We start from the raw sequence: 14,870 nt of genomic DNA, 5'->3' as shown, positions 1-14,870 counted from the left end.
AATCAATAAAAGGATTAAACCTGGCTAATTAAAAAAATTAACATTTTTGTTCAATCGCACTCAATCTTGAATTAACGGTAATTCGCAACAACAAAACAAGGAAACATATCTTTCCCTCGCTCCAAAATGCTGACACATAGAACAACAAATACAAAACGTACGAAAACACAAAACTAAAATGACGTTATTCCTGAAGATTGACAAAAAAATAATCAAACGTCATGACAGAATGAACGTGCTACGCGTAATTACATGGCACGCATCATCGATTAATCGCCACCAACATCTTGATTACTGTGAGAAGTAGGCGAATTTAGAGTCTGAATTTTAGATTTTAATGACCGTGGCAACATGAGTACACCATGTTGTTTTTGTGTCATCATTAAACACCTAGACTGAAATAATAAACCCCTGAGTTGTTCGGTTGGACGTGAGGTACCATTTTTATTTTCGTTTTGAAACTTGATAGAATATTCGTATCAATATCAAATAAACCACTGTTATTGTGTAAAACATTATCAACCAAATGATTTCCAACAAGAAATATGGTTTCTCAAATATTTTGTTAATTTAATATAAATATTTATATATTAAAAAAAGGAAAAGGGAAAACATATCCAAATTCTATACGACATAGCATTAACATTTGGACCGACAACTTTTCGAAAGTCGGCAATTAAACCATAGTTTCATACTATATTTCTCCCAAATTTTTATTTCTCCCAAATATTTTTACAAGGGCATGCTTCCGGCGGCATAATAAGTAGTCATTTAGAGTCGACAAATAAAAAGAACAAAACATCATATTTATTTTTCGTTTTCTTAGTCCTCGTTTGTCGAATCTCGAACTTACAACCTCTGTACCTACGTTATTCATTACTTTGAAATGAGACAATTAAGTTACTTTTGCTTCGTATTTCTTTAGAAATAACCCATTATTTTCGAACCTACTCGTAACACGGAAGGTAGTTTATTTACAATACCATTTAATAGGATATTCGGCTTAAAGTTGCTGACTTTGTTTCAAAAAGGATATTTTTACAGTGTTCAGTAATTCAAATCCACGGAGAAAACGCTTAAGGATTTTAACATGCATATGTATTTGTATCATGGCAGGTATCAAGTAATAATTCAGAATTGTACTGCGGAATTAAATTAATACTTATGAGTATTAGTACTTAGTATTTAATAAGTATTTTATATCAATTAATTTAAAGATATTAAAAAATTCGCATTCAAATGAATGAGAATCGTACTGACTAGATTCATATATACATTTTTTAATAAGAACATTGTATCATTTCTTTAGAAGGTGAAAGTTCTGAATGTTCCCATTCCCCAAGCATATCTTAAAAACTCCCATCCTTTGAACATTTTACAATTGTTATTAGAATTTGATTTTTAGGTAACAATGTTGCAGCATGCAGATAAGACTGTTCGACAGGTTCGTGTACGTACTCGTTGTCAACAGATGGAGCTAATTGTATGATACCGTAGTGACAGAGCCAAGCCATCAACATATTGAGATTTAGCAAAGACATGGAACAAAGCAAACACATTGAGATGCGAAATTTCATTGTTTTTATGCTTCGGTAGATGTCGTTGATGGTATGAAAAAGCGTTGTCACTGTACCATGACCGCTTTCACAAGTTCTTCGTGGATTTTATCGCTCTAATGTTGTTGATGTTACAACCCATGCTTTCTTTTGTAGTTTTCGCCATTATTGGTGATTTTAGAAAAATATATAAATATATATTTCTGGTCCTGGAGGAAATTTAAATGGAAATATGTCGTTTTGTTTCATTGAGTATGTATGTTAGGCACTAGCCTTTTATAAAACAATTAAATAGTGTCAGTCGGTTTTGCCGACAGATATACATATACCCCCAGCCTTGAGTTATGATTATTCAAATTGTTGATCCGTTCTTGGAGGAGGTTCCCAAGCAATTGGCCATATTGACCAACTCGTATCTGACCAAAGACTGATATAAATATTACAACGCGCCAGGTTTGGACTATATCGGCTACTTTCTATACTTTATATAAGATATGTGCACTTTTTTGGAAAATGTGGATACATATGTGAGGTTCCAGATATAGCGGACCGATATATTCCATCTTAACATCAGATCCTGGGTTAATAATATTATTGGGATGTGTGAAATTTGAAGACAATCGGACTCTTTCATCACATTTTATAAGAGTTGTAATTATTCAAAATTTTGACCATTTGTGGGGGAGGTACTTGATGGAGTGGACCGATATTGTCCATTTTCACACTTGACCTAGCACTGACGCAAATATTAAGATTTGCAAAGTTGGAGCAAAATCGGATTATCGTTTCTCTTTCTGTGCAAACAATATTTTTTTAAAATTTCAACCAATTTTGTTGGGGAGGTACCAAAGGAGTGGGCCGATAGTGCCCATCTCCGAATTCGATCTAAGATTGACAATAATATTACGATGTACCAAGTTTGGATCAAATCGGATACTCCCTTCGAGAGTTATCGTGCGCACCAGCCAGCCAGACAGACAGACGGACATCGTTAGATCGACTCCAAATGTCCTGAAACGAATTTGGTCCAAAGAGACCTAGGGTCTAAAACCGTAATTTCGATGAGGCACGTTTTGGCCGTATCAAATGATATATACCCTCTGTAGCCATACGGCTAAGGATATAAAAACAGTTTACTAATAACTCAGCTTATATTCGACAACTAAAAAAACGTCGAAATAATATTTTTTCTCATTCAAGCATTAAATGTGGACATTAACCCTTGACCTATGCCTGAATAGCTGACAGAAGGAAGATTGTTAAGTATTCTGTTACATATATATCCATAAGTCATAGGTATTGCGTCGGATATGTTGGGCGCCACCGCAGCAATTCACCAATCATTGACATGCTCGACTTACGCCCAGAATATAATCGATCCAAAACATACATAGCAAAACATAACATATTGTGTGCCGATTAAACTAAAATTATAAACTATTTAGATACTACCTGTTCGTTGTCAAATATTATTGAAACACTTCCGATTCTACGTATTTCCCATGTATTTTCATGAATTCAGTGAATGCGACCATATAAGTTTATGCTCGCATGCACTGCAATTATATAAAATCCTCAGTAAGTTGTAAGCTAATCTTAACACATACATACTTAACTACATTCACATACATACATATAAACTTGAATATATGACTATCATTAAACATTTTTACTATTCAAACGACTATCTACACTTTGTTTCAGATACAACTTCGAATCTAGCATTTTTTCGTTACATTGGCTTTTGGATTTAAATTCTATGGCAGACATACATACATACATACATACATACATACATACATACATACATACATACATACATATGTCGTGCGCCGTGGACTAATATTTAGATTACGACAGTAGTTAATTATTAAATACGGTTCTAGAAAAACTATCACAGGCATTAGAACGTGTTGAACTGTTCTTAAAACGACAAAAACAATACCTTAAACTAAGCCAACTAAATTGAAATCCATTCCCTGTTGCAGGTGTTACAGCTACAGGCTCTTAGCGGCAGGAACAGTAGGAACTATAACATAAACAGTATGCCAATCACACGTCAGTTCTGCGGCATATTGGCCTCCCAGAGTTCCATGTGATTGTCCAGGACTTCGTGGAACCAGTTTTGTTTCTCGGGGTCATTATGAAATATTACGTTGAGGGATTTCAAATCTAATTGCAGTATTGCGTCATTGCCCAACAACGTGTCCAGGGTACGCAGTAGGGTGCCATTGCCGTGCAACTTCAGCAGGGTGACATATTTTACCAGCAAATATTCGTACTGCAGTTTTCGGCGAGCCCATCGTTCGACGGTGTTGTTGGCACTGGCCGAACGTATTTGGCCCAGATGTTCCGCAAACCACGGGGCAAAGAAATGATAAAGATCTTGTTTTGACAACGAATTGATTCCCTTGGATTTGATACGCTCCTTAATCATTTGGTAATTTTGTCGGTTATATACGAAAACCTGAAATAAAAATAAGGATATAAGTCTTGTGGCCTTTGAGAAAAGAAATATAACTACTTATTGCAGAGACTAACAACGGTCCTATTCTGGACACCTAAAAACATGCTACAAAAAATGTAACGATAAACGTGAAGAGGTCACATGAGATGTGAGGCTTAAATTAACATTTCAAACGTTTCGGGTGACACCATAGTATAGACATTGACTGATAAGTATATGTACGAAACAAGGACTTTTGATGTGGTCTTCCTAACATATGCCAATTTACTTTTTCCCACTATTTTTTTACTGGAGTGCAAAATCAAAAAAAAAAAAAGTTAATAACTTTTTAAGAATTACACTAGTTGTTTGCCTGATTCTCGATGTCACCACAGAGTTTTATTAGTTTTTGGCTATGCTATATAATGTCCTGTCGTAATTCTTCTTCGTCTTTGGCACTACCCTGGCCTATGGGATTTACCTGATATAGCGAATTGCCGGTGGTATACGAATTAATGTAATGAGTGCCAACATTTTCGAAAAATTTCACAGCTGTCGTCACATTTCCAGTTACGATGTCGTTCATTCGCTCTCGAACATCGTTTTCCAGGGTCAAATTCAGTGGCAGATCCGATTTAAATTTACCGGTCTCTCTGAAACGTACCACCCTTACCAACACGTACGAGTAGTCGCCTTGGATGAAGGATGTGTTTATACCCAATTTCTTAGCTGCGTTGTCGGGAAACCAACCACCCGTGAATGCTTCCCATGGCCTATCCAAACGTTCAATTGTAAAGTCTCGAAAATAGGCTTGATACAACTGACGCCGATTGTCGCAGAATTCCATGTGGAAGTCGCCATGGAAAATCCCAGGTGTATTTTGCTCATTGTTTTCAGCATAATTGTGAACATCCTGCAAGAGAGAGAGAGAGAGAGAGCCAAACGTTACAACATCTTAAACTTGTACATCATATTCCATTTCAAACGTACCTTGTAAATGTTTCTGGTGGGCTCCTTGAAAAGCCATCGCACTTCTTCTGCTGTATCATTGGTGGGTATTACTCGCATTGATATGCCCAAATAACCGAATCGCACAAACACATTGAGGGCTTTGCCAACCCTCAATTGTGATTCTCGGCCACTTCCTTGGCGCCAACTGCATGTTGCCACTAAAAGCAGAGCTAAATGCCAAAATAACCCATTTCTGGGGTTCATTGCTTCCGCGCGACCGCCTCAATTGTTTGCAATTACCACATGCACACGCCGGCGAAAAGTGTGCCTACCGAAACAAAAAAGATAAAGAAATTTCATTATTTTTGTTTTTAGACTTTTACCAGTGAACAAGTAAATATGAAATTTGGAATACTTCCGGTAAAATAATACAACAGACAGATCGTCTTAGAATTTTACGCTGATCCAGAATATATATATACTTTGTAGGGTATATTATAAACATTTCGAGGAGTTACATAGAATGGTGGAGTTAATAATAAAGTTCGTCGCACTATATTCATTCTGATACCAATGATAGGATAGGTAATGGCCATTAAAATCATGCTATTTGTTAAAAAATTACATATCATAAGATATCTACATTGGCAGTCTATTATCATTTGTAGTTTTGTCTGTCATTTCAATTACAAATGGTATAGGGTAAGTGTACCAGTAGTCGGCACTTTTAGGATTTTATCGTTTTTAATCGCTCACCATTCTGAGTGGAACTTTTCAATTATTACAAAGTTAATTTATTCAGATTCGAAATTTTGTATAGTTTTTGCAATAATAAATAAAGTTTTAATAACTTTTTATTAAATTTCATAAATTTGTAGTTTTATTAAAACAATGCCTTTTTGCCAGTAGTCGGCACCACTTGCCAATTGTCGGTATGACATTTTTTGTGAGAATAATTAATAATAATAATAAATTGATTCATTAAATTATAATATTTTTGTTTAGATAAACTGATTCGACGTCTTTATTGTACTTTTCTTAAGAATATGGATTGTTGAGGACCTTCACAGACAAAAATTTAATTTTTATTAGAACAAATCATCTTTTCTTTGCGAAATTGTACCCAAAGATAGCTGACAATATAATTGAAGTAAACAAAATACATTTAGTTATAATAGTTTCATTTATTTGGGCTTAAAAATAAAAAGTGCCGACTACTGGGACATGCCGAACTTAGGCACACTTAGCCTAATTTGAATTACAATTGGAGTCTTTCGAATTCTAATTGGAATAGTTCGCTTTACAAATGGAATAGTTCTGATTGCAAATGGAATAATTCGAATACATAAATGAAAAAATTGTAATTTCAAGTGGAACAATCGAATAACAAATGAAATAATTCGAAGTTTTCGTTAAGTTAACCAGCACATAAAGATACAAGCCGGACAGTGTCGACTTTATGATATCCAACGCCTTCATGAGTCACCTGTAACAAATAAAGTGTGGAGTGCATGTGGTGCATGGATATGGTTATGACGTTCAGAATACTTTAATATAAAATCGGATGAAACAACGTAATTGGACAAATTAGAAGGAGATTTATATGAGAGCTATATGCTAATCTGAAGCGATGTCGACAAAACTTGGCAGAAGATTTCTAGGTTGTCTCTAATATCCTAATTATATTTATAAAATTGGATAAAACATACATATGGCCGAACAAGCCAAAATCCGACTAATTTGAGCTGATGTTAAATATTTGATGCACCATAAACGTGAAGTCGGATGAAGATAGATATGGGAGCTATATCCAAATCTGAGTAGAACTTGACAAAAATTTTCAGCGGTATTTCTGAGCTGTTTGTGGAGTGCGAATCGAAACAAACATAGTCAAGATTAAACATAAATTTACTATCCAATTTTTATAAATTTAAATTAACTAATTCTAATTTAAATGCATGGTCGAATCAGAAAAGTAGTATCATACGATTACAATATTCAATAGATTAGAAATTTGAAAAAAAAAAAATCACCTCTTCTAATCCTTGACAACACTTGTCAAAATGACCATCAAAATAAGTGATCAATTTATTATTCACAGTCTGTCACAAATACAACATTTTGGAACATGATCCATGTTTTAAACTATAAAAGGGTATACATAATATACATTGTGTATATATTATATAGTTCACATGATATAGCGTTTCTTTTGAGTTTAAACATTGTTGGGAGCGCTCAAAAATAATCTTCGAAATTTCGTAATACAGATGTGAAAAAGTCACAGGGAGTAAACCTGTCTATCTGTAAGTTTTACAGAAATATTGGTATTTTGCAGAAGAAAGATTTGAGCGGAATGGATGGCTTCTCGATTTGACAAAAATATACCGTGTGATCCCTTAGGTGTGGCAAACACTTGAACCCACATTTAAATATTATCTGTCTTCACAACCTATAAGAACGTGCTTGGAGTTTAAACGCATAGTTCCCAAGAGCTGCAAATGTGAATCATACACCGGTAACTTGCAAACCTACCATTATTCAGTTTTTTTTTTGTAAAAAATGTTTGGGATTTTCTCTGTTTTGGTTATAATCTGTTTTTTCCCTGTTTTTGAGTAATTAACCCACTTGATTTGGATTAAAATTGTCATATCCATTACTTAAACCTCAAATAAATCCTCTTAAAGTAGGTTAACCCTGCAAAAACTTCTAACGTAAACTTGGCATTAGTTGCCATTGTATTGAACTAAACATGCAATTTATTCTTAAATAAATTGATACGCATTTCAAAAACATTTTTACATTTCTATTAATAGCATCAATTTTATTACTACAGAAAAAAAAAACGAGAAAATAATAAGGTCATGATGAGCATCTGTATCCAAATTCAAAGCCGATTTAAGATTGACGCTATATTGACGAAATCAGCGAAACCCCTATAAAACAATTGTTGCATTCCGCTAAGTTTTTAGTTTAATTTATTGAACCTTTTTTAAAAATCATTATAATGATAAAAACAGACCTGCAATAATATTATGTAAAACGTATGATTTTAATCTATGACCACAATTTACAATAAATGTTAAATGTTGCTATAAAATTATATGTCGTTACTGAAAGTCGCCTGATAGATTCCAAATGTTTTGCGGACAAGGTCCTGTTTGCAAATACTTGCAAAATTCCTTTGTTATCAAGAAACAGTAAAGTGTTGAATGAAGCTACTAACTTTGAGTTTATTCGGCGTTAGCTCTAATTACGCCAAATGCCATGGGTTCTATCGGGTGTCGGGCATGTAATGGGACGCATAAGGACTATTAAATACATGGAAACATTCACTGTTCTCTCGTACAGAGTAGATAATCGTCTCATCGCCACAAGGGCATATACTTAACTAGGCATTAAGTATTTACGCTCAACACTCAGGGGCGATTTGGTTCAACACATAACACAGTAATTAAATTGTACCTTTAGTTGCAAATTAGATTCTAATAATAAATGCAACACTTTATCCAATATTGTCAGTATAACTCTTAATAACATTTGATTATCACACTAAGGTCGGTCTTATCCTAAAAGAATATGAATTTAAATCCGAACTGTTAACTACGAAGATCGAGGCTGATATTGCGGAAACTGGAACTTGTGCAGGACTATCCCGTTGCAAATTTAAGTTAGAAAGACTGTTTTTATTTGACCGGAAATATTTCTGGTATTTTTCAATAAAAATATATCTATTTTTAGAAAATCGGTCTATCAACACATAAGCGGGTAAAGCCCGCAAGTTTTCAGCCATGGACACTCTGATTGTCACGAATGACTCGTAGAAGCTTTTGGAAATTTGGAGTTACGCGATGATGTGTGTTTGTGTGGCAGCCTGTGATAAAGTTCTCTAGATTAAGCAACCATGTGATGATGAAGCAGAATATCGTGATAATAATCCAAATGTTAATATGCTATTAAGCTTATGTACCCGTGTACGTATATGAGTATATTCTGACACCAAGTACTGCGATAAAATAATTTTAAGTGGGGTATTAAGTTTCAATGTGTCTTTAAATATCTTCGTAGAAAAATGTAAGGCCATAAAGTGTTGTTTTTCAAATCTAGATCAGCATGCATATGCTTAACACGATGCTACATACACATAAATATATAAAAGAATTAATGCGAAGCTCGAGTTTGAAACTGTTCTGATTATGCCATTTGTCCAGATTGACACTACACCACAACACTTTGAAAGTAACACATTGTCGACATGGATTTTAATCTTTGAAGTGAAGGTCTCCATCCATTAATAAGCCATTTTCCCTTTGCGCACAAAACCAGACGAGTAAAAAATATGTAACTCAAATTAATCCGAAACAGAACATGTTTGGAATAATTAAATGTTTGCTTTGTGATTTAAAAACAAATCATCGCCAAAATCTTGACAAACACTTGAAACACTTTTTATGATTTGAGTATTATTAAATAGCACAAACACTCACAAAGAGACACCCATACCAACTACGAAACGGAAACATAAAATACTAACAGCGATGCCATGAAACAAAAAGAAAAAAAAAAAAAAAAAACTCAATAACAATGGAGGGCAAGTTTATTGAACTTTTTGATTAAAACCCACTGATTTGAGTTTTAGTCCAAGGGAATCAAACGTGCTTAAACCATCAATATAGTTGAGATAACGAGTGTGTGTGAATACAATTATAGACATATTGACGAAGTCATTTCCGTTTGCACGAATCGAAATGTCTGTTCTGGTGGCTACATCGTTCTTTGCGGGCTATAAAATACTAGAGGCTTGATGTTGGTTCTAGCTTCACATGGCCCATTCGTACAGTACAATTAAATAGAAATGAAATAATGGATAATGGTATATAAACCTCAAAATATATAAAATCGGGAGTTGTCGCTAGGTGAGGGAATATGTCACTTGTGGACCTTGATTGAGGAAACTATTTTATGTTGCCTACGTTTCGAACTACAACTAACGCCCTTGAAGCTTGAAAGACAATGTAAGGGGCGTTTTGAATTTGACAGCATATTTTTCTTCATAGCTTCCATTACTTTGAAGTAGCAGTTTTCGCGAGCAACGAGAAGTGAGATCAATTCTATGTTATTTGAAACCGGAGAGACTTCGAATTTCAAAGCAACTAATTAAACCAAGTTCAATCATTTGTAGAGATAAGTAACATATTTTCCCATGTTATGAAAAAACTAATTCTCTATCCCAGGCATAGGCATAACAAAATACAGAGAACATAAATTGCGCTACACATAGTTTGGGGGTGATAGATGGAATTTAACGTATCACATACAAATATTATGGAAATAAATTCGATTCTGTGTCAGTGGTGTTGTTTAAACCAACTCCAAATGGTTTGCGAATATTTCTGCTCTTTATTCATTCATTTATAAAAAATATATAGACATGTCTAACCACAAATAAACACATCTACGCCCGGTGTGTGTCTGTATGTCCGCCCAAACCGGTTGGATACCTTTCAGTTTTGCTTTGTTTTGGTGCTAAAATTTGGCTCTGCTCCTAAATATCAATACTACGTCAAATACTCAATTTGGATCTCTCTCTCTCTCTCTTTCCAACAAGGTAGAGGCAATAGTTAACAACCAGTCAACCACGATACTCAATTATAAACAAACCGTGAATAACAACAAAAACACAGCGATCACTGCTCAAATGTTGTCTAACACAAACCTAGCCAGACACCGAATCATTATAGCTGAAGTATACAACGAATCGGCTCTTAATTTTTTGGGCAAGAAGACCGGTTGCAGCTCTTGTGGGCGCTGAGGTTAAAACAAATGGAAAAACCCAAAAAGAACCGTGGATATTTTAGACTTTGTGCAAAAATTGTTAATTTTGCAAATTGAAGTTGAACATTCGTATGCACAGTTTCGAGACTGAAATGCAGGTTAATTTCATTTTGCTAGTAAGTACCGGGAGTGATGTCTTAAAAAACTCAGCCAAATTATGATGCCCACCATGTTTTCTTATGTACAACTAACGTGGATCGCATGCTGAGCTGGTCTCATCCGCGGGCATCAAGAAACAAATTGGAATTAGCGGGACCGTCCCACTTTGCCTGACCAGTCTTACAAGTAGTCGAATTTTGCTTTTTATGTCCGCGACTAAATGCTGTGTACTTAAGTTAAATTCTATCAAAGATCATTTAGAAAAGGTTGCCAAAACATGTTTTTGGTCAGCAAAAGCCAAAATGTAGCTAACAATAATGCAGATACATATAGCTAAATATACATTTGAAACAATATATAACAAGTTAAAAAGTATTAGTCGGTTTGGCCAACAGATGTATACCGCCAGCCAATGTTCGATTATTAAAATTGATTTTGACTTGTGTAATGGTTATTCAAATTGTTCATACTCTACATAGTAGGTCCCGAAGGAATGGGCCAATATTGACCACTTCGTGTCAGACCTATATAGATTGATATAAATATTGCGACGTGCCAGGTTTGGACTATATCGACTACTTCCTTCACTTTATATGAGATATGTGATAATTTTTAGAAAGTGTTAAAATGTGTGTAAGTGTGTGTCCAGACATAGTCGAGCGAATTATTCCATTGTCATACTTAATCTAATACAGATCAAAATGTTGGTACCAATTTTGTGCGAAACCAAAAATTCCATATTCATCTCAGGTTTCTGATTGAGAGAAATATTTAGGCATAGCAAGTTGTAAATAATCGCTGACTTGTTTCGCAAGTTATGACAGGCAAAAGTATTGAAAATTGTGACTCTTTGTGGGTGAGGGGTTCACAGATATATATCGTCTTCGTAACAGATCTTTTGTTAGTAAAAAAGTCTGTATGTAAAGTTATACAAAGGCGGACATGTTAAAAATGTGTTTATGCCCTCCTCCATACAACAATGGTATATTTAGTATGTCATTCCGTTTGTTTCTGAGCGAAATGAGCATTTCAGACCTCACTTTATATTCTTCATCAAAATGAAGTACTATATCGATTTACATGTCTGTCTAATTTCCGATTGAAATGAAGTTGGCTTCTTCTTTTCTTGTTTTAACCCATTTCGTCCTCTGTTCCAATTTTCGAACAGTAAAATCATCCTTTATCAAAAAGATATTTATGTATGAAAAAAATGTTAAACAACTTTTTGTGTAGGTAGTAAGTCATCTGTCAGTAGACATAATTCTTCGTATAATACTATGGCGAAGATATAAAATTGGCGATAATATAAAAATGTAGCGTTTCTCAAAAATCAAGAAATATAACTGATCCTCTGAGATGCGAATCCTTATCGAGATTTCTATCGTATAAAAATCTGACAGTCCTTGGCTAGGGATAATATAACCCAACACAAAATTTTCGGTTGACATATTTTTCAGTTGATTGATTTGATTGATCTTCAAACTCTGAGTCGGTATTTGCTCGAAAGAGCCATTTTAAACTGCATAACTGTTTTAATTTATTTATGTTTGTTGAGAGGTTCATTTCAGTCACTGATCGGAAGATGTTCTAATTGAAACTCAATCGATTTCTCAATCATTCTGAATCGTTGAATCTCCGTGGTTGCGATGTGTAAGAGGCAAAAGTACGTAATGTGCAAAAATGTAAATTCTTGATGAGCAATGGGGGGGGGGGGGGGTTGAGGAAGTAATATTATTGGAGCAAATAAAATGGCTTGTCTCTCCACAATTAGTTAAATTATAATTTTTCATATATGTTCTCGTCCATGCTCAGTATCAGAATCAAATCAGAGTATTATTGACAACGCTTGTATCTGTGAGACTGCGGACAGACGTGTGTGTGTGTCTGCTTGGAACATAATTAATTACAAGAATGCTGAATGCAGTGTTGGTTATTCCGCTGCTCATTTCTACTTCGGTTCTATCATTTATTCTACGTACATACATATTCATATGCATGTATGTGTGTACTAATGTAAGGAAAATACACCACACATTGAAGGCAGCTACCATGTTAAAGGTCATCCGGAACGCAGTGCTCTGGTCGATCGTTTTCGTTGCAATAAGCCAAAGCTTAGAATAACACAACAATGCTCTTGAAGTCTATTTGATCAGAAATAGCAAAAATCTGAGATTCGAACACATGAAACAAATAAACACTATTTGGCGATCGACTCAGCCCGCACCAACACTACCACGAAGCAATAACTTTGCTCGAGTGCAAACAGCACTCTCCCCTTATCGACAATGTCGTTATCAGCAAACTACGATTTCCATTTCAAATTCTATTGATTTTAATTCTGAATTCACATAGCTCATCCCGCTTGCTGTGAGCTGTGCTTGCTGCTGCGACTTCCGCTTCAGAATATTGTGCAGTTGTACCTTTTTCTGTGTTATTGCTGGATGAAACTCTTTTTCGTTCTGGACAAATTCTATTGTGGACAACTCGAATCCATTTCCAACTCGCCATGCGCCAATTTAGGTCTTATCACTTTACACAAAATCAATTGTTTATTGGCACGAACACCCAAGAGCAATTAAAACACGACACCACGGGCGACAGGTCACTAGATATACACAAAAACCGATTAGCATTTACACCTGCGTCAGACGATTCTTTCGAACTAAGCAGGGCTCAAAGAGTCAACTCAACGTTCACCGATAACCGAAACAATTCAATAGCGCACACCGTACGGGAGCCCTCACAATTAGAGAAAACAAACACGACTTAACGCTCGTTTCGTTCGTAACCAATTAAACTCAGGCCAACGTCGCCAGCAATGCTGGAATTTCCAGTGGAATCTCACCACGATTCTCTAAAAGTGTCTGGCCTGCATGTGTGTGTGCGTGTGATTCTCTTGCTCACCCACTCCACTCCATTCGGCCACCTGCTCTCAGCACTCAATGTCAGGTTTATACGAACCGTTTTAAACTGAATTGATCTTGTTCGCTCTTTCCACCATGCTTGCTTGGAGTTTTCGTTCTCTGGTTGGACAACTCAAACACTGAGCTATCTCCTTTGTCAAGGTGTTTATTGTCAATTTTGTTTTAAGCCCAATATAGGTACTCTCACAAAAGTCAAGAACGTCCACTATGGTTCGTATGTTTGTATGAAGGTGTGCCTGTCCGTATGCACGAGTGTGTGTTAGAAGTTGGTATTGATTCGGTTAGAAGTAGCTACCCAGTAAACAATTTTTGCCGAATTCGGTCCGATTTCTGTCAGAATCTCTGAAAAAATGTCCGATTCTGATTCCGAATTCCTTCCGATTTCGGTACGAAAGTTGTATGGACGTGGTCACCGAATTCGGAAAGATTTTCTGAAAAAAATCTGAAAAAATATTAGATTTTCTGGACGAATTCGGTCCGAATTCGGTGAAAATTCTTGAAAAAATAGGAGAAAAAATTAGATTTTCGGAAAAGATTCGGAGGACAACTCCGAATTTCTGAAAGAAATCGGGCAGAATTCGTCTGGATATTCGGCGGAATATTCAGATTTTCTGAAAGAAATCGGTCAGAATTCGAAAGAAAATTCGGAATAAAATTCAGATTTTCTGAAAAAAAAACGCTCAGAATTCGGGAGAAAGTTCCGATTTTGTGAAAGAAATCATTCAGAATTCGGAAGAAATATCGAAAAAATCGTCACACCACTTAAAAATGAAAAAAAAAACATATATTTATTTAAAAAACAAACAATTTATTTCGGGTTTCGTAAAAATGTAGTTTAAATATTACATCTATAATACATTTACATTATAAATATTATTTTTATTAGGAACTGAACTGTTTCAACTGCTAAACAAGAACTAAAAATAAAAAGCAGTGCACACAGAAAACCGGTATGTAGTTGTTTTTGCAATTTTTTTCCATCATATATTTTTGGGAACGAAAGAGAAAGAGGCTGATTCACAACAACAACAAAACGCACATTTTTACAACGGAAAATCT

At 35.1% G+C, this 14,870-nt stretch overlaps 1 protein-coding gene across 1 annotated transcript; it reads right to left on the bottom strand.

Annotated features, from left to right (window-relative positions):
* Nucleotides 1–3,043: 3,043 nt before the first annotated feature.
* LOC101887317 (torso-like protein) lies at nt 3,044–13,688 on the bottom strand. Its single transcript, XM_005176014.4, has 4 exons — nt 13,308–13,688; nt 4,993–5,281; nt 4,484–4,915; nt 3,044–4,023 (listed from the first exon to the last, which is right to left on the bottom strand). Exons 2-4 carry the CDS (start codon nt 5,215–5,217, stop codon nt 3,616–3,618), a joined length of 1,065 nt encoding a protein of 354 aa, XP_005176071.1. The 5' UTR covers nt 5,218–5,281; nt 13,308–13,688; the 3' UTR covers nt 3,044–3,615.
* Between the last annotated feature and the right edge of the window lie 1,182 nt (nt 13,689–14,870).

This window comes from Musca domestica, unplaced genomic scaffold, assembly GCF_030504385.1.
Source record: "Musca domestica strain aabys unplaced genomic scaffold, Musca_domestica.polishedcontigs.V.1.1 33, whole genome shotgun sequence".
Classification (NCBI taxonomy): domain Eukaryota; kingdom Metazoa; phylum Arthropoda; class Insecta; order Diptera; family Muscidae; genus Musca; species Musca domestica.
Note: the sequence above shows the minus strand (reverse complement) of the source record. Positions and strands in the feature narration are given on the sequence as shown.